Here is a 20,841-nt window from a genome sequence, read left to right as displayed (position 1 = left end):
ATTTACTGATTTTACCAGATAATGATGACGTTTTTCTCTGTTTTTATCAAGTATATGCTATACATGAATTGTTGTATTAAGTGTAAGTGAAGAAATAGAAAAATATCTTTATGTTCAGAGGGGGTGTAGCCTACTATTGATGCTGAGTAGGCTAATGTATTAATGATATTTCACAAGAATTAAGACTTATTTTTTCAAGACTCCACAACCTTTTGTTTTGGACTTTCTTTAGGGGATTTCCAGCCATAAATAGGTGTGTCACTTGCCTACCTACATCCTGTTATTTATTTATCCCAGTCTTTGTGGTCCTATGGCAGTGTCTGAGCCTGAGGTGATTAGAAGGAATTTATAACGTGTCTTGCTCTGTATACTACAACTTAAAGTTGTCAGCTGGAACTATTTCCCGTACTCTCAGTAAATCAAAGTAGCAGGACAACAATGACGGCGTCGTTTGTTGGCAAAACCGAACCGTTATGTGGCGTTCTGTTCTTTCTGCGTTCGCTTCTTCGAGAAGCGCGTGCACACGAGAATAGAGAATCAAACGAAGAAGGCGATGACGTCAATGTGGCGGCCGAGCGCTCTGATTGGTCAGTGTGGATGAACCTGAGCAGCCTTCATGCGCTCGCAGAGCAGCATCTCATTCAGACAGCCGAAGAGTTTGAGTCAGTACCTCATCAACACACAAAAGACTTTAAGCCTCAGAGAGCCGCACATATACAACAGGAAAAGCGAGCGAGAGAGAAAAGGGAATAAAATACCCATTTTTTTAATTTATCTGTTTACAAGCAGCAAAAGAGGGAATGCCATCGATAAACATGAAATTGGAGATGTTGACGCTCATCGCCTGCGATGTAGACACGGAGGTGTTTACATCCGACAAAATGCAGGTACTGCAAGTTTATCTATAAAGAAATGAAAAAAGAAGAAAATAAATGCACGCTGTGTTTATGATCAGTCTGTGTCTGTGCGCGAGGAGCGCTTTCACTGCATGCGCGCGGTCTGTGTGACGTTGCACGCCGCCAGTTCATTGTTTTTCTCATCGCTGGAATTTTTCTCAATGAATCCGCAGTTCACATTAACATTCTGCTGCATGCGCACCGATGGCGTCAATGCTCTGAACGACCTCGATGCAGAACAGCTCCAGACGGGCTGCGCCACCCGTTTGTATAGGATGAAGCAGCCGGTGTGCACACTTAAGTTGGTTAAAGGAATAGTTCACCCATAAATGACAATTATGTAATCATTTACTCCCCTTAATGTTGTTTCAAATCCTGTATGACTATTTGTTTCTTCTGTGGAGCAGAATAAGTGCCTCAGTCACCATTAACTTTCATTGCATGCCCAAAAAGACATTTTCATTTTGTGTGTGTGTGTGTGTGAGAACAATACCTTTAAGAAAACTGAATTGATTCATATAGTTAATGTACTCAGTGCACACGAGTTATGCTGTAGATGCATACACAGCCTATTCATTCACCCTATGCCTTTTAGAATGCTGCAGGTATGTCAGGTATAGGACTGCACAGTGCACACATCTACCCATCAGACTGCGATAATCGATAAAGCTTAGTTTACCTTGTAATTGATAACGGCACTTTATTTGAAATGAAATACGGATGGCATTGAGTAATTGTTAGAATTCCTCATTTGGAATTTATCTAGAAGTAGGGCACCCAGACACACTTTCGTGCATTTCAGCATGAGCCAGTGCAGTTTTCTGCAGTGTGCAATGGAATCCTAGATTTCACATTTAGGATTTTCTTGTAAATGCCAAATAGGAAGAGAAAAAATGGGGGAAATATGTTTTTATGTTACACCTTAAAACAGTTGCTTCTCAAGCAAACAAATACATGTTTTTGCATGGAATTGCATGTATTGCGTTTGTGACAATCGTTCAGATGGCTGGCAAAGAAAACATGTCTGACGCTAAAAAAGTCCCAGTAAGAATGTGGTGTCAAAGTGTCAATGTAGTTTATGTGTTCTCCATGTTTGGTCAGTGTTTCAGTGCCATAAACTGCAGATAGAGGGGCAGGCAGTCAGACAGACAGGTGTTTCTGTGCTACTGCAAACTGCAGTTGCTCTGCTTTGCCTGCAGTGTCCTGCCCTGAGCGAGGAATGACAGGAGAGAAAGAAAGAAAGACAACTTAAGATTTATGAAATGAGTGTCTTGTGTGAGTGTCAGTATGTGTGCATATTGGTTCTAATCTGGGTTATTGGCCCGGGTTCAGGACAAAGATTATAAGATACTGCACGTTCTCTACAGTCACCGATTACACTGATCTCTGCACAACAGCTTGTTTTTTTTTTTTTTACCTTTTTGTTTTTTTATCCTCCGCTTAAGGTTTATTTCATTTACTCTCTGCTCTGATTTTCTCATTGGATGCCAGGATTTTTAAAAAAAGCCATTACTCAAGACACACAAATAGGTACACAAAATAGTAAATACACACACACACACGTTTACTTGGCTATCTAAATGGGGACATTCCATAGATGTAATGGTTTTATACAGTGCAAACTGTATATTCTGTCCCCTTACACTAACCCTTAAACCTATACCCATCACACAAAACTTTTAGCATTTTTACACTTAAAAAAAAAAACTTGAATTACTTTATTTTTATACCAGATTTACAAATGAGGATGTCCTTAAATGGAGGTTTTTGGAGATTTTGTCAGGTTTTGGTCACTTCTCGGTACAAATTTGTCCCTATAGGGCTGAGCAAATATGGGCAGAACTAATTACTGCCCTATACTTCAGAAATCCTTTTAAAAGTATAAACGTGGCACAATGGCCTTCATCATCACAGTATGCTAATGCCTATCTAGTGCAAGGGATTTCATCACTATGCTGATTGAGGACTGTTGGGACACTCCAGGCACAGGATGGTTCTATCTGGAGAAACAGAGTCTTTGCACCTCAATGACACATCTCTACCATTTGCTTCACAGGACATATGCTTTCAACTATACTGTTTTTTACTAGTGTGTTCAAACATGTAACTATGCCATGTTTGGTCTCATCTGACAGCCTATAAACTTAAATGAATGGTGGTGAACTTAATAGAGATATTAAAGTATCCTAATGTACAATCTAGGTACTATGCATTGAGGAGAATATATGTTAATATTTGTCTCCCCCTCTTGATCCCCCTCCACCCATTTGCCTCATCTTTTGGTTTCCTGTCGGTTAGTTTCGGTGTTGATATTCCACTCATGTTTAACAATGCTTTGCTCAAGGTATAAGAAGGAAAGTTAACTGTTGATCTGGGAGAAAGGCTTTAACCCCGCCACTCCCGCACATGGGACGCATAACCTATGAGAAAGGCTTTTGCGGCCTCTTCTGCACAACAGTGCATTATTTGTTACGTTTAAGTTTTCTATACAGTATGTTGTTCCATTCTGTATGTATATTTAAACATGTAACTTAATAAATAACTTTGCCTGCTTTAAAGGCTTTGAGAATCTTTCCTTTTATCACTGATGATGTTTAAAGCTAAAGTGATTATAACTTTCTTTATCTAAACGTTCAGGTTAAATTCTATGTTCTCCTATCAGTTCTAAGATCTTTACCTTTAAAGAATAAGAGTTTAAAGAATAACAACAACTTTAATGGAGTCAGATTAATTATATTGGAGTCAGATAAATATTTGAATTATACACGTCATCCAATTATTGGTTCAAAATAGCAGCGTAAGCTTCCAGTCTTACATCCCCAAAATATAGTTAAGTAGGTATACACACACACACACACACACAAGGCAGCTCATAAACAGTCAAGTTTTAGCTGATTTCATTTGCATAAATTAATGAAAAAATTGGACACATGTAGTGTTTGATTCTGAATTTGGATAAATTAGATTTATAATGATATGCTTCACACAAACAATGAGTCTGTTAACTATCCGTTCATCAACATTTGTCAGACTAGTCAGTGGAGCAACTGGGATCTGAGCTTGTTCACTGGAACAGGTGTGTCGTACAGTGTTCGTGCGTGTTCAATGGAAAATGATGTGCTATGGAAAATATGCAGACATCAGCACATTCATTCTGAAGGTTATGGGCAGGACTCTCGACATTCACACATAAGCACACACACACATACCCCTAAATAGTTAACACATTGATGGCATGTTCGCTGAGATGATAAACGCATGTGTGTTTGTATTTTACTTCACACTGATTTCCATAAACAGTAGTGAATGTCCATCAGGCATGATTATTAGGGTCAGTGTGCAAAGCAGCTGTCAGAACTATCCACCATTCAATGCCCTTTATTATTATTTTTACTACATTTTAGCTGATCTGTATGTGATTGGATGGTTTTGTATGATGGTCAGTGATTTGGGTATGGTCCCTAGCAGAAGTGAAGTGACAATGAAAATGAAGAGTTCTGATATGACAGTTCTACTCTGTACCCTTGAGCAAAGTGTTTAACCCCGGTGGCTCCCATGAGAGACTTTGATATCTAGAGAGCAGGCCGAGGTCTAATAAATGTGTGTCACACGTGAAGCTCATTTTATTTTGCCCCATCTATTAATTTATTTTTTTAAAAATATTAAACTACATATTCATACAGTGCCGTTTTGACCGTTAGTATTTATGAATCACAGTGCATACACTCAGATGTATTTATTCAAGGGGTAGGAAAAAAGGAAACCCATTTATTCACAATATTTACTCAAAATTCACTTTAAAACAAGTATAAACTAAAATCATATGCTAGTATTCTCAAAGTAGTTATAAGATTAATTGACCCATCAAGTATCTCAGTCTAGAGTAGATGTTACAACAAACAGCACGATAGCTAAGTGAGTGACAGGTAAAACTGAAGGCAGCATAGCACTGAAGCATTCCTGGATCAGGTTGTACTCAGGTGGGTAATAGGATCTGAGCTTTTGGCAGGTGGGGAGGCTGAAGCCTGCAGCCTGAGATAGCCCTGCAACAGCCAGGCTATAAGTGTGTGTGTCTCTCTCTCACTCTTTCTCTCTCTCTCTTCACTCATCTTAGATGGACTGATAGATGGATGAAACAGCAGGATGGATGGAGGAGGGAGGTTAGATACATCTGTAACCCAAGAGCATAGGTAGAGCTCAGATGTCACTCTGAAAGGTTAAAGGCGTTCGTAGGTATGATGACGTTAGACAAAAGGCTGCTGGCCACCCACTTGTGTCCTTTTTCCTGTGGGTCGGGTTACCAGCTGACACAGCCTGCACATTCTAGTCCTAGCGCTTCAAACAACCATCCTAGATTCTCGGTCCCTTTGTGGGAATAAACATCCACTGATCTGACAACTGCGGTGAATTATATAGCTTTGTTGGCAGAGAATTAAAGCTTCATTTAGTAGGGTGGTACATAGTGTAGCTGAACCTTGGGTCATAAATATAGCTTTGCATCACCAGAATAAATGACATTTTTAAATATGTTCTAATAGAAAACACCATAAGTTACTTTAAATTGTAATAATCTGGTGGATAAGGTGTATGCTGCACATTGGTGGTGATTGAGGAGATTCCCCCTTCCATGTAAAGCGCTTTGAGTACCTATATAAATGTAACGAATTATTATAATATTTTATATATGATATATTTCATATTTATATATTACTATTTAATCCTAATACCGATTATTTTCTTTGATTAGGAGATTGTCATAACCATAACCATAATTTTGTTGAAAAATAATGTAAGTTGGTTTTGTAGTAATCAAATAAACAAGCACAACAATTAATAAATGTTTTTTTTATTAAAAACAAGTAGGTTTATCTCTCTGTTCGAGATCTCAGATCTCAGAAATTCCCATAACTTCATGGAATTCTGGGATGAATATCACCGCCCATCTCTGAGCTCTGGAAAATCCCCTGGGGCTTTTTCACCAGGCCTGTCAATTGGATTTGTTCCCTACCATTGATTCTAGTATAAAAACCACAACAGACCTGAGTGATGGCACCAATTCCACCAGAGCCAATCAGGGTGACAGCATTTGTTGTTGTTTAACTCTGTTCTGATAAGAGTGAAGGAAGACACAGTGCCCTCTGCATCTACGGCACATGTGATGAATCGCTTCTGCCTCTTACAGAGATTTCCTTTCTCAGAAGGTCAGGGATCAGCTTCTTTTGTGCAAAAGTGTTTTGTGCCTCGCAAATTGGCACCTTGTGGATAGAACTCCTGTGTGACATTATGATAACATTTAGATTTTGTTTTCGGGGTTGGGTCCTCCTGTTTCCAGGCTCTGTTTTGAACAGTCTTGATTTAAGGCAGCGAAAGTTCACTCATGACAGGCAAACAATGTGAAAATGACTTATGGGAAATCAGATGTGATATGGTCTTAATGGGGGCATGTAATAAAATGTGTCTGTTTGTCAAGTTTAGTTATTGTGTTTTTGTCTATATTTAAATATAGTTGTAATACAGTGTTTCTTTGAATCCTGCTCTAGCTTGTATCACCCAAGGGCTCTTTGATTGGCAGCTTGTCAGGGTTGTGTAACATCAGCAGGGTAATTAAAAACATCTCCCACTCGTTTAACGGATTAATCTTATTAATTATTTATGCTTCTATTCTCAACCCAAAATCATGCCAGTGTCCCAGTGCACCATATGCCCCAGATTCTGGGACATATTCATTTTCTAATGGCTTTTCGGGTAACGAGTCCTTGTGTGGAGCTTGTCCTTAAGTCACTTTCTGAAGAAAATGTAGTGTGAGGACAAGATAAGTACATTGAGCACGCAAACTGCAGTGTAGGGCTAGTGATCGAATATTCATGATCTATTCACAATAATTCTGCATTGCGGATGTATAGTCTCTTAACTTGTGTGCTAGTTTCCATATAATGTATTGAAATGTTTCTTTAAAAATACATGTTAAATATTGCTGTTTATCATTATGTACTGTTATTTTGGTGCATAGGCAAACGTATTTAAATATTAAATTTCATTCCTGTTCATTTGAGGAAAAACAGCGTGGAAAACCTTTTTTTTTACTGTAATTTACTTTCATTACGTTTTGAATCCACTACCTTGCTTCAGTGGTTGTTTGGTTGAAATAATGCTTCTTCTGATATGAAAATCACAGAGCAAACAAATGAGGTATGAGATATATATTAATGTTGTCGAATGGATAATATCTAATATTATATTTATGGATATATACACATAACATTTACCTCAATATTCAGTGCAAAAACATTACTGATATTTAAGAGAAGAACAGATGTGTTACTGTCTTAAGATAATACTGAACGCATCCGAGCATCAAACAATAAACTAATGGCATTACTTTGCACTACACTTTGCATTTGACATTAGTCACATTGTGTGACTTCTAAAATCAGATTTCATGTGTTTTCCTATTCAATCTACAAACAACTGAATGGATTTGAATCGGATACAACAAACAAACTGAACATTTGCCATGATTCTGTCTCCTCAATCTGTCTCTTACTGACTCTTTCAAATGATTCTCTTAGTCTAATTCTCTGTGAGGTTGTCTGGCACTTCTAAGAGGCTTTTAGAGGATTTTTTGTATTTATTTAGAGTGTCACCTCTCTAAATCTCTCTCTGTGAATCTTTACCTTTCTACGACTCTTTGTCTGATTTTTTTTTTTTTTTTGTGGAGGAATTTCTTTCTGTTTAAATCTCAATGACAAACATTCCATCTCTATGCAATGCTTTTTACAGACTTCATACACGGGCTATTCAGGACTAATGCTTGACTGAAGGATTTTAATGCTTGGCCTCACTAGCAGACATGTTTTCCACACAGGAACAGAAATCTCTAAAACATTCCACAGAATCCATAAAAAATGACTACAGGTTACTGTGAATTAATAGATTTTTTTTTTGCTATGTTTTCTCTGGCTGTATAAAAAAAGCCATACAAATAAATGTCTCTTTTGAGATGGATCTTTAAATGAATCGGTAAAAAACAATCATGAGGTAAAATTTCTAATGATTTACCTTTTTAGTATGCAACTCACTTTTTCTGATCACACTGTCTGGGTGTGAGTTTCTGCTCGATTTTTTTCTGACTACAGTTTTCATCAATATAGTGGTAAATGTTTCTCTGTGCCCTCCGTCAAGACTGACCACCGTGATCTCATGTGTTTATGCTTTCCAGGCAGGTTAAAGGTGTGCAAATACATGTGATTGGCACAGGTGTGAAGTGAGCCAACACACACACACACACACTGTTGCATAACAGTGTTACATGGGCCTTACATCACACCAGTGTCCTGAACACTTATCTGTGATGCACCTTTTCCTGCCTGTGAAATGTTGGTATCAGAATAAATAACAAGCTTTTGTTTACTGGTAATAAATGAACTAATTTAAAGAAATTACATCAGTGATGCACAGTGCCATACCAAAGAAATAACTTTTTTTTAATTCAAATTTAATTAACACTGATTTTAGCTTTTAGTGTTTTATTTTTAATTTATTTAGTCAAAGTAGTATTTTAATATCATCCATAGCATTGAAATAACTATCTTCTTATCTGTAATAGCCAGAAATTTAATATTGTCCACCCCTAGCATCAATACTTCAAATCCTTTTATCAGTATAAATATTTTATTTTATTTCATTATTTATGCATTCACATTTTACAGTTCATTTAAGGTTGTCATTGTATGTGTCCCCACCTCTACGAATCTGATTTCAACGGCACTAAACTAAAACTTTACTTTGCACAGGTCAGTACGGTAATCTTCTTTATGTCTCATTCTTCGATATTAAAATTCTGTCATCTTTTATTCACACTCATGTTGTTCCAAACCTGAATGCTGATATCTTTCAGTTGTAGTGATAAGGGACTGTCAAAAATGTATAAAACATCACCATCAAATTTGAAGTGTGCACTATATTCTGGCTTCTCAGCTTAACAGTAAAACATCCATAATCATCAGCATGGCAATATCAGCACTAACCAACTTATAAATTCATGGTGTTTTCAGCAGGGTAAACATGCAGTTTATTTTACATGCCACACACGCTCTCCCTTACACACACAAAGAGCTGCCGTGTCATGAAGGCGGATGTCCACTCCTTTCCCCCAGGTAGTGTGTAAGTCTACACCGCTTGCAGGAAATGCTCGACGCTGCGCATGAATTAGTGATTGACACATCTCTTCTTGCTACACAGTGTCTGAGTTCAAAACAAACTCTTGCTGTGTGTGGGAACAGAAACACTGACATGCAATGCAAACACAAACATTTTGCATGCAGGAAATGAACATTTCGGATTAGTTTGAACAAGTTTAATAAGTTTTATTCATAGAAAGTAAACGGAAGAGAGTAAAATATAGACATATAACTCAAACTGTTTTGCTGCTGTTTATTTACTTGTTTATTATGAATGTTTTGTTTTGTGGAATCAATTTTAATGTTGGTTTTTGCACTTTGGTGCAGGGGCTCCAGACATCAAATTCATATCATATAACAATATGTAATTACCTTAAACATGGGTCTTTGTTATAGTGCACATAGATGTTGTATAGGGTCAATCTAGAACTTGTTCTTGTATCCTATTTAAGATTTTTTTTTTCATCTTGTCACCATTCTCTCTTTACTTGCTCCATCAGCACACCCCCTTCTATTCGAAACTGTTCCAATCAGCAGTGCTGGGTCCTGTTCCATGCTTTTAGGCCACCAGGAGAGCATGACACTGCTTAAAATATCAGCAGAATTAGGATATTACACACTGCCATACATTTACAATAGACAAAGTTATTTAATGTAAAACTCAAGCAATTATGAATTTTGTTTTTTCTTAATTCTCCTCAGGAGCGGTTTGAGGCTCTGTTCAGGATCTATGATGATCAGACGTCCTTCCAGATGTTCAAGAGTTTCAGAAGAGTTCGGATCAGCTTCAGCACTCCAGAGGCTGCTGCGCGCGCACGCATCGAGCTCCACGAATCAGATTTCAACGGCATTAAACTAAAACTGTACTTCGCACAGGTCAGCGCATTAATCTTTATTATGTTTCATTCTGCAGTAAAGGGATTGTTCATCCAGAAATGAAAATTCTTTTACCATTATTCACCACCATGTCGTTCCAAACCTGTATGCTACATTTTCAAACTGTCCAAAATATTAAAAAGTTTGGGGTCAGTAAGATTTTTAAAAGGCTACATTTATTTGATCCAAAATACTGCAAAACAGTAATATTGTGAAGTATTATTACAATTTAAATCAACTGTTTTCATTTATTATTATCAATGTTGAAAACATTTGTGCTGCTTAATATTTTTTGTGGCAACCTTGATCGTTTCAGGATTCGTTTTTCAGGATTCTTTGATGAATAGAAAGTTAAATAAAACAATTATTTGAAATATACATTTTTGTAACATTATAAATGTCTTTACTGCCATTTAATGCAATTTAATGCATCCTTGCAGGGTAAAAATATTTTCTTTAAAAATAAAACACACTTACTGACCTAGAACTTTTGAACGGTTGTGTATTCATTCACATTAATTTTTCATAATCTTGCCCTCCGTCTGCGTCTACCGTGTGTTCATGTCCGGACTTTGAAAAAGGCCCATTCGGGTTTCTAGACAGATGAGAAACCAATGCCAAAGAGATCTCTGGACTATCAGTGTAATATTAGCCAGAGGAGAGAACAGGAGTTTAGATTTTCTTTTCTCCTCTCTTAGAGGTCTGTCAGCAGGGGATGGTTAAAGAACACACAGTTCTCAGCACAGTAACACACACACACTGTGGCGACATCCGTGTGATAATAATCATTATTGCCATTAATTATCTGAAATCAGACAGACACAATTATATTCCTAGAATCATTATATAGTAAATGTGCTCCACGTGTTTTAATGGACACACTCCTCACAATGGTGCTGTGAATTTGTGTGCTGCTGTGTGGGAGTGCGGAGATGATCCAGGACATTGTGTGTCTTTGAACAGTAATAGAATAGCCTGTTTCCATTAGAGAGATGTAACTATGGTGAGAGTATTCCTTCAAATCAATACAATCTGGGCCTGAACTCTGCTATATTAAGCTTAAAGGATATATTTAATTTAAAAGGAGTGCACAAGTAGTTTATTCTTATTGTTTAGCCTTGTTTTGTGCTTTCCCAGCTCACAAAATTTTTGGAGAACGTTCCTATTAAGATATGAAAAAGTTATTTCTGAATGTTCTCTGACCATTCAAAGCATCCAGTTCATGTTTTAAAAATGTTATATGATGTTATATATTTTGGTTATATGAACGTTAGAGGAACATTCCATTTTATCAATCTGCAAACATTATGGGAACTTTACTTTTGAATGTTCTGTATAATATAAAAAAATAAAATAAAAAAAACATTAGACAATGTATACATAAAGTTTTTGTGCTAAAGTTGTAAGAACAATATGAAAGACAAGATAACAAAAAATGTTACATTCTGTAAACATTTCTTCATAACTTGTAAGAACCTTGTCAGAACGTTAGCCAAAGTTCTGGGAAAGTTCCCTGTTAGCTGGGTTACCACCCCCTCTTTTTTTCTGTCTGGCCACAGGTGCAGAATTCGGGGGATGATGTGGACAAGGCATACCTTGCCCCGCCTCAACCTGTCAAGCAGTTCCTCATCTCTCCACCTGCGTCTCCACCTGTGGGATGGAGCCAGAGTGATGATGCCACACCTGTGATCAACTACGACCTGCTGTGTGCTGTGGCCAAACTGGGACCAGGTACGAAAATACACACACATACGATCATCATACAAGCATATGCCACATACTCCTACACATGCAAACAAGCTGTGTCTAGTTTAAGTGCGTACAACCATCTGGACCAAATGTGTGTCCTCATTGATTTAAACACTAATTTTCACTCCAACAGTGGATAAACACACTTACAAACTTCTGCAGATAGCTAAATTGACTACAAAAGACATTTGAGCTAAACACATTTGTTATAAATCAAATGTATGAACATTATATCTGTAATTTAATGTGCTTTTTGTGCCCGAATAGTGCTCTTGTGCTTGTGAAGTTTGGGGTCGATAAGAATTTGTAAATGTTTTTGAAAGAAGTCGCTTGTGCTTAAACAGTAATATAGTGACATATTACTACAATTATTACTTCAATTTACAGCTATTTTCTATCTTAATATATTTAAATGTAATATATAGTAAATGTATGTATTTTAAATAAAAAATTGTAAAAAATAGACTTTTGATCAATTTAATGCGCCCTTGTTGAATAAAAGTATTAAACACCTTTGAGCGATATTGTAGGTAAGCACTATGTAATGTTTATAAAATTTGTTCATGAAAGTTAGGTAACACTTTAGTTTAGGGTCCAATTCTCACTGTTATTGCTTATTAGCATGCATATTACTGGATATTGGCTGTTTATTAGTACTTATAAAGCACATATTAATGCCTTATTCTGCAACTCTTAATCCTACTCAACACCTAACCTTAACAACTACCTTACTAACTATTTATAAGCAGTAATAAGGAGTTTATTGAGGCAAAAGTTGTAGTTAATAGTTAGTTAATACTGAGAATTGGACCCTAAGATAAAGTGTGGCAGAAAGTTACTTGGAAAATAAAGCACTTTTTTGTCAGGGTTTTCTTGAGTTGGAAAAGCTTGACAACGACCCCTGATCAAATGCAATAGCAGCTAGAAGACAAAAAGTGTAAAGTAGCTGAAGAAGAAAATTAAACGCTAGAAGGCTAAAAATACATTAAAAGCATGCTGAGAGATTATTTTGGTTATCACTAAAGTGTTAATGGTTGGTGAACAGCTAATGTCTTTAAAGAAAAACGGAACTGTAAGAGGTCAAATGTGGCAGCAGTGAACAGAAATGGACGATGTTCCCCTTGTCATGATCAGCATCATGTGTGCGCCCCCTGCTGGTGAATATCACAACAACACTGACTCCCTGCTATGGCAAACCTCTTATCACCTCTTATCAGTCTGGCTCGTTACTATAGCAACCCTTATTCTGTTTCTCAGTGTTTGTGTCTGTAGTGTGTCCTCAATGGTGGTGCTTCTATTCTTTAATCTTAGGGATGTAAAATATATCAGTTTACTAAAGGTTCTAATCTTTTAATGGCTTTCAAATCTAACATCTCTTGTTATTGAGAGAACATTTCTCTGGCTTGTGCTTCTCAAAACATGCAGAAAAGAAGCTAGGCAAACCCATCTACCATAACACGCCTGGACTACTGAGTTATCTGGATTTATTTGTAGATGATATGACAATATCTTGGACTGTTCCACTCTTCAAAACTCATATTAGAGTTGTCGTTATAGTAACAAGTCTGTAAGATCAAACATGCTCTTAGCATATCTTTATTTAGCATAAACAGGATCCAGTCATGAAGGAGGTAAAAGTCTGTGCCAGTGGCCCTTCTTAGAAGAGCTCTATGAATAATAATAGTTAATAATAATAATAATAATATAGAATTTTAGAAAAGCAACATGTTGAATTAGAGGCAAAAATGTAGTATTATTCCTATGAATAATACTAATAATATAATCTTAGAAAAGCACTATGTTGAACTAGAGGCAAAAATAGTAATTTGGTATAAATTAATTAATTACTTATTAATTATAAATAAATGTAATATAGTTTAGTATATTATTATTATTATTGATAGATGTTAAATGCTAAAACATGCTAGCAACACGCTAATTCATGTTAAAACGGGAGCATGTCTATGTTCCCACAGCCCTATGTTCCCACAAATGGCCTACCCCTGACCCCACCCCTAAACCTACCCGTAACTGGGGTTTAGACAAATCGTAAAAAAAAAAATTCTTAGAAATGTGGGAACATAGGGCCGTGGGAACATAGGGCTGACCCTGTTAAAACATGCTGGCAAAATGTTAGATCATGCTATCAACATGCTAATTCGTGCTAGCAACATGTTAGTGACATTAAATCATGCTAGCAACATGTTAATTCATGCTAAAACATGCTAGCAACATGCAAAATCATGCAAGCAGCACGGTAATTCATGCTTACATGTTAACATGTTAATTCAAGCTAGCAACGTGCTAAAACATGCTAGCAACAGACTAATTCATGTTAGTAAACATGCTAATTCATATTAACGTGTTAAAACATGCTAGCAAATGTTAAATCATGTTAGCAACATGTTAATTCATGCTAACAAGGTGTTAAAACATGGTACTATAAGAAATTGTTGCGCTCTAAATTGACAAAAAATCCTTTTTCTTCAGGTGCGTGGAGCCAAAGAGATATGGAAAACGAGCAAGAAGGTGGCTGACCTTACACTGAATTCAGTTCAGACTACAGAAGTCTATCAAAACATTTTTTTTTATTTTCTGGATTGCATAGTGCAAAAAGTGCAAAGTAAATGACCAGGAGCAAACATTTCAGCACATTGCTAAAACATGGTAACAACATGCTAATTTGTGCTAGCAACATATTAAAACATGATAGCAACATGCTAAATCATCCATCTATCTATCGGTTTTTCTGATAGACTTTATTGCCTTCAAAACATTTAAAACTTTACACTTCAAACTACTTCAAATGTAAAACCTTCAAACTTTAAGCTTTTAAACCTTTCTCAAGCCAGCTTCAAAGTTTGTCTTCAAATCATACTCAAACTTTTACTCATATTATTATTATTGATAATAACAACAACACTGATAATAGATATAACATAGTCTTGGAAGAGGTGAACTAGATGATAAATAATTATATATAATAATAATACATAAGGTATTATTATTATTATTATATTTATTAATATAATTGTACAGTCTTAGAAGAGTTATTGTAATGATAATAATAATAGATGTAATAATATTATCTTAGAAGAGCAACATGTTGAACTAGAGGTGAAAATGATTTAATATATTATTGTTATTGTTATTATTATTAATCAGAGGCCATTTTATTGATTAAGAAGTTCCTATGTGTTTAGGGTATATTTAGCTCATTTACATTAGCTGTACAATCTGTTCAAGCCATGCTAAGAAAGTATTTTTGACATGGTTAAGTTGTTCTTGTTTAACAACACCTGAGGTCAACATTATAGGATCAAAAGACAATGCAAACATGACGGATGTAGTATGTCCGGGAATCTATCTTATTGTCTTTTATCTATCTCTCTAGGTGAGAAGTACGAGCTGCATGCGGGTACAGAGTCCACTCCTAGCGTGGTGGTCCACGTGTGTGAGAGTGACGCTGAGGAAGAGGAAGAAGCCCGGCCAAAAGCCAAGATAGTCCAGACCAGACGTCCCGACGGTCCCCCGAAAGTCTACAACTAAAACCTTCAGCACATAGCACACGTTTTTTTCTCTCTCTCTGTGTCTCTTTCTCTCATCCAGGGAAAGGCACGCTTTATTTCAATAACAAAAAAAGCTAAACTAAGACATGGATGAATTGGGAGGGGTGCTCAGTGCACAGGTGACTTGTGGTGTTCTGAACTGGACTCGTGGACTGAACACACTGTCTCACTGCTGCCTCACGGGACAGACAGGGGGCGATGAGCTTGCGAACCCCCTCTCACAATCATAACACTTTCATTCCCTCATTTAGAGTCTTTGTCCCGTACCATTCAAGCTCAGTAATTGTAATTAACAGTCGTAGAAGTAGGTTACATGTAAGCTTTGTTATTGTTTGTCACTATGATTGACCATCAAAGAAAAAAAAAATGCTTTAAAAAAAGGAAGCGGACCCATTCTGCTTTCTCCGTTTCTCTCTTGGCGGCTGTCGCGTTTATCTCCATATCGGTCAGGTTGGCACACCTACAGCGGTGCCGCGGCTCGCTGGCATTGTGACCTGTGTGCAGAATTATGCCTGTTCATACCATGCTAGAATGGGATGACAAGTTGTTCGATGGAAACGATATGAGCGAAGTAGTCGAATGTTTCAGTCATGTCGGTGACGACGAGAGGGTGTTAAACATGTTCTTTCACTAAGTTAGATGTTTATTATTCTTACTGTGTATTTGATACCGCACATTTTTGCATGCTAACTGGTGTATTTTATACATATCTGACTGCTGTCTTTCAGAGGGATGGCCTTGGAAAGTGAAGAAACAGTTGTCAGGTGTAAAGTTCGACATTTTGTACTTGTATAGCGCAATGTTCACTCACAGGCCAGAAAAAGCACATGTTATTATGGGTCTTAGTTTCACCCCATCTTTGTTTGAAGCATTTATGCTTAAGCTTTTTTAGTACCATTTGCATTGTTTAGCACTGACAATGTTTAGTGTCTCTGCATATGCTTACTGAATCTACACTGACATATGCTCAAGTTTCAAGGTGAAAATCAATGTGACGACTGACTTGGCCCAGAACCACTGTATGAATGCTTTACTCCTGTCATATCAATGTTAACGGTTGTGTATTTTGCATTGACAGATTAAATCTTAAAGGGATAGTTCACCCAAAAATTAAAAATTTGTCATCATTCATGCTGTGAAATTTTAATTTTGAAGAATGTTGATAACCAAACATTTCTGGTGCCCATTGACTTCCATTGTTTGAACAAAAACACATTTCTCAAAATATATTCTATTATGTTGAAGACAGCTTTGGAACATCATGAGTTCATTTCTATTTTTGGGTGAACTATCTAAGGTCTTTTATGTCTCGCAAATCCTCATTTTTTCCAGTTTATAAATCTGCACTGTGTTAATTCATACCAAAACTGTTACAAATTAATGAATGATGTAATTTTAAGTGTTTATGTGTTTAATAATAATGTACAGTCAGTGAAGCAGAATCCAGCGATTGACCAATCAGATTGAGGATTGCAGAGAGGCATGTAATGATGGTGTCAAATTAGCCTTATTAAGTCATATTTCAGTCGAAAAAGGAAGAAAATCCAGTTAAATGTTGAATGAAATTCAATCATTTAAAAAAAATTTGATCATGGCGATGTAAATCACATAAAAAAAGAAATCATGCAAACAAATAACTGTGATATTCATGTGACTTTCTAAATTGCCTTTGGTCCCTTGCTTACATGTAAGAGTGTTCTCTTTAATAACCACTCCTTTAGCAAATAACAAAGAAATACGAAATAATAAAGATAAACATCTAATGGATTTTTTTTTTTTTTTTTTGTAACTCTGCATGCTGTGACTTTTCCATAGATGCAGTCTTTCCCGTTTGTATTTCACCCTGAATGCAGCCCTTTTCTCCTGCCTGTTTCTACCTGTTTTTTTTTTTCAGGTGTTCAGTCACTACAGGGGCGAGAAACATGGGTGAGCAAAGCTCTTTGTGATATCGATAACCAGCATATAGAAATGTTTTGGACTCTGAGTTTTGTGTGGGTTCACCTTTAAAACAAAAGGAAGAAGTTAAGCGAAGTATATGAACACATGAAGCAAATTTGTACTTAGTTGTTACAGATAAACCTGTCATTGGCAGCATAATGTATTGATTTTTTTTTTTTTTTACTGTCTTTAAGGCTGTTGTTGCTTCGTATCAGTAAAATTATCTTGTTCTTTCTTCTTTTTTTTAAGGAAGGCTACAGATGGTCAGTTCTATCACTGTTGCTGTTTGGATTTAGATATTGTCTAGTACTGTAACTGTAGTTCATAACCTGTGAACAAAGCAATAATTTACGGTTATATGTCCATGTTCTGTATGGTATGTTTTTTTTTTTTTTTTTTTTTTTTTTTGCAGAGGTGTTCTCTGATTCTTAGCTTGCTAATGCTTGTGTAAATATGTTTGTTTCTCATTGGCATATAAATATATAAATAAAGATATATATATATATATATATATATATATAAAGAACTGATTCTTAAAAAAGTGCTGTATTGTGTTTATTTCACACAAGTAGCAGGTAGAAAAGTGTGCATCTGAATACAATCTCATGTATTCAATACTGTTTAAGTGTGTGAATAACGTTTATAGACATCATATATTAATAGTGAATAGGAAGTCCCCACCAAGACATATTTACAACGTTTTTTACAACGTCTTTCTCATTCCATCTGTGTTTAGGAGCGGTCAAGTATGGGCAAAAGCTTTGAGTTTAATTCTAAATAGCCTAGATGTTGGCCGTGTGAAATCTTACTCTATTTTTACTTGATGTAAAAATTTCTAATTCAGATTGTTTCAGGCTTTTTAAAAATCTCTTTTTAAGTTTTTCTTATTGTCTTTTTCAACCAAAGCTAAGATTAACCGTTACAGAATTAGCCTACTTTCCAGTACTGACAATAAAAGGAGGTTCCTCTCTAGCTCACAGAATGGGACACACCTGATTTTTGTTTCTACCTGTCAATGATTAGATCCAAGCCCAGTCTCCTGGGATACAAATGATACAAAGATACTAATTATACATGTTCTCACTCCTCCTTTTGGGAATTATTCATTGAGGGAAATAAGGTGCTTGTGAATCACAGCCAGTAGCTTTGAACAAGATGTACTGCTATAACTAGACCTGCCAGAATTTATGTTTTTTGTCATGTGTATACTGAAAATCTGCTCATAACCACTGATAAGTCAAGTCAAGTCACCTTTATTTATATAGCGCTTTTTTACAATACAGATTGTATCAAAGCAGCTTCACAGTGATAACATGAAAATAATACAACAAAGCTTGTTTCTAGAAGAAAATTGCATCATCGTCCACCTTAAGTAAGGCAGAACAATAATATTGCTGAATATTAAATGTCCCCACTTAAATAAGTACAGCAATACAGAGGATCATGTATACTGAAGATTGGAACTTTTATATTAAAGACTTATATTCATGTATAAATCTTATCACATAAAGTAGACCAAAAGGTATTTGGACACTATGCCTACATTAATCTAGATACATTTGAAAACACTCTCCGTCCACAATAGCGTTTTCCAAAAGTTTCTCGTCCACACTAAAATGTAAAATATCCGTCTTACTGACAAATAAATAAATGCAGCACACGCATTGTTTTTAAGCAAAATATATATCCATAAAGCTGATCATCCTTGCAGTGCCAAACCACATGTAACTGTGTCCCCACAGACGTGTTAGAGTACTTGCACCTTGGTGGGCCAAAGACGATTATTTTAGTTTTATCGCTATTTAACTGTAAAAAAATTATTGTCCATCCAAAATGGAAGCCTGCGGAACACCGTAAGGGATTTGAGCACAAGATGAGAAACATTTCCTTACATTAAAGGGGTGGTTGAATATGATTTCACTTTTCTAACTTTAGTTAGTAATGTTGCTGTTTGAGCATAAACAACATCTGCAAAGTTACAACGCTCAAAGTTCAAATCAAAGGGAGATATTTGCTTTTAAAGAAATTGCTTTTTAAGGACTACAACAAACGGCTGGTAGAGACTACATGATATTCCTCCCGGGTTAGTGACATCACTAACCATAAAATGTACATAAACCCCGCCCCCCTGAACACGATTTATAGATTACCAAGACAGAATATGCTAATCAATGACTAGAATATAACTACACATAAGCTACATAAAATCATCAACTAACCATTCAGAAATGTTGTCTATACATGTTGTCACTTCTTCTTGAGTCTCTCCATCTTTCTGACTTCAGTTTTAACATAAAAGCATAAGAAGTGGACAGAGCCATCTCATTGGAACTCAATTGAGACAAGTGAAGCCCATTTTTAGCGATTTTTAGGACTTCCGTTCCTGACGCGCAGACTCAAACAAAGCTTGACGACGTAGATGTGACGTGAGCAACCTGTCTGTCTTCTAGTGGCTGTGGCAAGAGAAATCTGAATCATTCCCTTCCGAAACTTGCAGAGACGGAGAGTGTGAGTAGGTGTCCATGAGCTAGGAGCAGGAGAAACTTTTGCTAAGTATGCTGATTAATTATTTTGTAATTTTCCCTCCACGTCCCCCCGACTGCCCATGAGCTTCTCCTCCTGTCCATACGGTAATCTCTCTACTGTGCGACAGAGAGTTGTGGTTATGACGCAATCGTTGGCCTACTTTTACAAAAACTGCTTCTACGGGGCCATAACGTAAGATACAAGGTAATGGAGCCTTTTATACATTGTCGTGTTTCTTTAGAAATAAATAATGGACAAATGTAGTCTTCAAACGCCTCAGATGTAAAGTTATTCGCTGTCAAAGTGACGCCAAAATGAATGGGAGTCAATGGGATGCTAACAGCAGGTGAAGTTCTGCTACAAGATGGTGGCACGCGGCCGGCTTCAACTTCCGGTCGACTTCCTTCCCGCTTGCATAAAAGGCTAAAAGTTTTTGAAAAGGACACAAGCTGTTGTAGCTCCACCCCCTGTGCTGGGAGCAGTAGCTCATTTACATTTAAAGGGACAGACACAAAAACCTTCTTTTTAGTTGCCCACTCTCCAGTGTTACTGAAGCTTATTGATGGAGTGGTCGCGGTGAGATGATGCGACTCCTTTACCATTAAGCCATGCTTCTTCCAGCTCAGCTGGTGAAACTGTTGAGAAACAATCGTTTCTTAATAGGGTTAGTTGTGGTAGAGCCTTACGACACCCTCACTTTCGGTTGCTCTCCCTCTATTTGGAGGTGAGGCGGCAGCTTGCTGAAGGAGTGGTTGCGGTGAGATGATGCAACTCCTTTAATTTTGGCTGCCTTGCTAAGGGATGATTATTTAACAGAAGGTACGGTTGTTTTGTGACCCCTTTTTTTTGCGATTTCCTTAAACCAATGGCAGGAGGTGTGTTCAGTTAGCCTCGCAGTTACCATAGCAACAATTGCCTGGATGGGTATGATGGCTATGATGGCTATGTGAGCAGGATTGTCACTAGAAACAAGTGCCCATCCTCTCTCTATTGCCTGTATATCACATGCTTAGTCTGAATTGCGTTTTCTGTGTCAACCGCACTCCTTCACATGTGCTGTGCTGAGAGCTGTATTTGCTCTCCTCCAGTTTATGGAATTTGAGGCCC

At 36.8% G+C, this 20,841-nt stretch overlaps 1 protein-coding gene across 2 annotated transcripts; it reads left to right on the top strand.

The window, feature by feature from the left end:
- The first annotated feature begins 600 nt into the window (after nt 1-600).
- rcan3 (regulator of calcineurin 3) lies at nt 601-17,629 on the top strand. 2 transcript variants are annotated; one of them, XM_079852810.1, is made up of 5 exons: nt 601-887; nt 9,779-9,952; nt 11,512-11,683; nt 14,192-14,230; nt 15,096-17,629. In XM_079852810.1, exons 1-5 carry the CDS (start codon nt 801-803, stop codon nt 15,248-15,250), a joined length of 627 nt encoding a protein of 208 aa, XP_079708936.1. In that variant the 5' UTR covers nt 601-800; the 3' UTR covers nt 15,251-17,629. The 2 variants fall into 2 exon arrangements, with proteins under 2 accessions (XP_079708936.1, XP_079708937.1); XM_079852811.1 differs by lacking the exon at nt 14,192-14,230 and having other exon boundaries at nt 605-887; nt 15,096-17,623.
- The last annotated feature ends 3,212 nt before the right edge of the window (nt 17,630-20,841 follow it).

The sequence above is a fragment of the Squalius cephalus genome (assembly GCF_949319135.1).
Source record: "Squalius cephalus genome assembly, chromosome: 20".
In the NCBI taxonomy this organism is placed as follows: domain Eukaryota; kingdom Metazoa; phylum Chordata; class Actinopteri; order Cypriniformes; family Leuciscidae; genus Squalius; species Squalius cephalus.
Note: the sequence above shows the minus strand (reverse complement) of the source record. Positions and strands in the feature narration are given on the sequence as shown.